Below are 1,799 nucleotides of genomic sequence, written 5' to 3' on the forward strand. Positions count from 1 at the left end.
CCCCCAAACAAAAACCCCTCAAATAAACCCCACCGCTAAACAGCAGTTAGAGCAACAAAGAAGAAGAAGAAAATATGCGCCTCTTGCAGGCCCCAACCAGCGCAGCATAATGAGTCAATGTCAAAGTCGGACACAGATAACAGAAGTCAGTGGGACAAACGGGACGATGTCGCCAGTAATGGATTAGGACACTAGAAAAGCTCCGAAAATAAGAGGAAGAACATGACAAGGTAAACACAAAATCCCCTACGTTGCAGCAAAAGGCAATGATAATAAAATAACATGGGGAAGACGAACAAGCAGAACACGAGACAGAACAAACGAAAGCTCTCTTGGGGCGAAGTTCATAACACAATGCGTCATGGCATCGGCGACGGTTCTCTACATCTCAGCCGTGTATTTTTATCAGCTTTCCTGAAGCTGAGCTTCTATATAAATTACAGAACTTAAAAGATTTGAAATACCCTTCTTCCGTTAGAACTGTATTTAAAGTAAGTCTTCTCAAATTATATTGTTTGTATCAATAAAAAAGAACAGTTATGGTCATTTAGTGCTGAGAAAAAAAAGCCAGCCAGCCAGACACAAACAACAGAGGGAAAGTAAAGACGTAGGACCAACCAGTGCCGCCCCCCCCCCCCAAAAAAAAATCACCCGTTCTTTTCATATGTAAACACAAAGTGTCAGTTTGTTTAGTGGTATCTTCCTCAATTTTCAGATTTCATGAGATAAAGGGTCAATTTCAGGTAGTAAGGTTAAAAATCAGGTAGTACAAGGTCATAGAAGAAAACAAAACAAACCCCAACACAATTACTTCGGAACAAGTAATCGTGAGGCAACATGGTGGAATCAGGCTCTCGTCAAAATAATCAAAGTGAAGAAACTTGCATTTTTCCGCAGGTTGGTGATTTTTTTTATCGAATTTTTGCTTTTTCGCTCAACACCTCTCATGCTCATTAAAGAACTCATTTCTGTGTGAATTTTTCTGAAAATCGTTGATTAAAGGCTCAAAAAAAATATTTTCAGTTATCAAGGACTATTAAGCTAAGGAAATAACTAATCTTCGGCCGCCATTTTCTCTCTAATTTTCCCTCTGAAAACAGGTGACCCCCACCTCCTTCTTTCGCAAATATCTCAACTTGTATTCAAGATAAATGGATTATTTTTTTCATCCTAATAAAGACAAGTGAACAAGCTTTAAGGTGATACCAATACTTCTACATGCCCAAAAATTGACAAGAGCCTGATTCCACCACGTTGCCTCACAACTGCCATTGTGTGCAAATACGCTTTCAGTAATATTGTTCAAATTGTATTTTCACCTATGTAGGCACTTATTTGTGTGTATGTATTTGCGTCTGTGTGGGGGGAGGGGGTGCATTATAAGTGAAGGTGGACGGTGCTGATGCAATAATACAACAAAGGTCATTAAACACAAGACAGACAGACACAAATAACAAAAGAAATGAATGTTAAAAAGAACCACCTACCAGTTGGGCTTCCTACCATCCACTCATAAAACGTTGTTCAATCAAAAGTATTACAATTGTTTTGAGAAAATGCCTCTTTTTGTTTGTTTGTCGTTCGAGTAAAGAGAAGCACATAGACACAATAACGGTCATTTGATGCTGGGAAAAAGCAAGAAAGACAGAGAGAAACAACAGAGGGAAAGTAAAGAAATAGGACCTACCAGTGGGGCCCTCCAACCACTTGATCTAACCAAAGAAAATATCACATTTACTCATCACAAGACATCGTTGTCCCCCCCCCACCTCCCTCTCCCTTCTCTACCACCACCACAT

At 39.6% G+C, this 1,799-nt stretch overlaps 1 protein-coding gene across 1 annotated transcript in view; it reads right to left on the reverse strand.

The window, feature by feature from the left end:
* Positions 1 to 1,799, reverse strand: part of LOC100533453 (putative neurotransmitter transporter) — a gene marked incomplete in the record, with an annotated part of 67,114 nt that overhangs the window by 23,674 nt on the left and 41,641 nt on the right. The window contains 1 exon segment of the mRNA NM_001204730.1: positions 60 to 77. Within this exon segment, the coding sequence (NP_001191659.1) occupies positions 60 to 77 (18 nt within the window).

Source organism: Aplysia californica, unplaced genomic scaffold (assembly GCF_000002075.1).
Source record: "Aplysia californica isolate F4 #8 unplaced genomic scaffold, AplCal3.0 scaffold00539, whole genome shotgun sequence".
NCBI lineage: Eukaryota > Metazoa > Mollusca > Gastropoda > Aplysiida > Aplysiidae > Aplysia > Aplysia californica.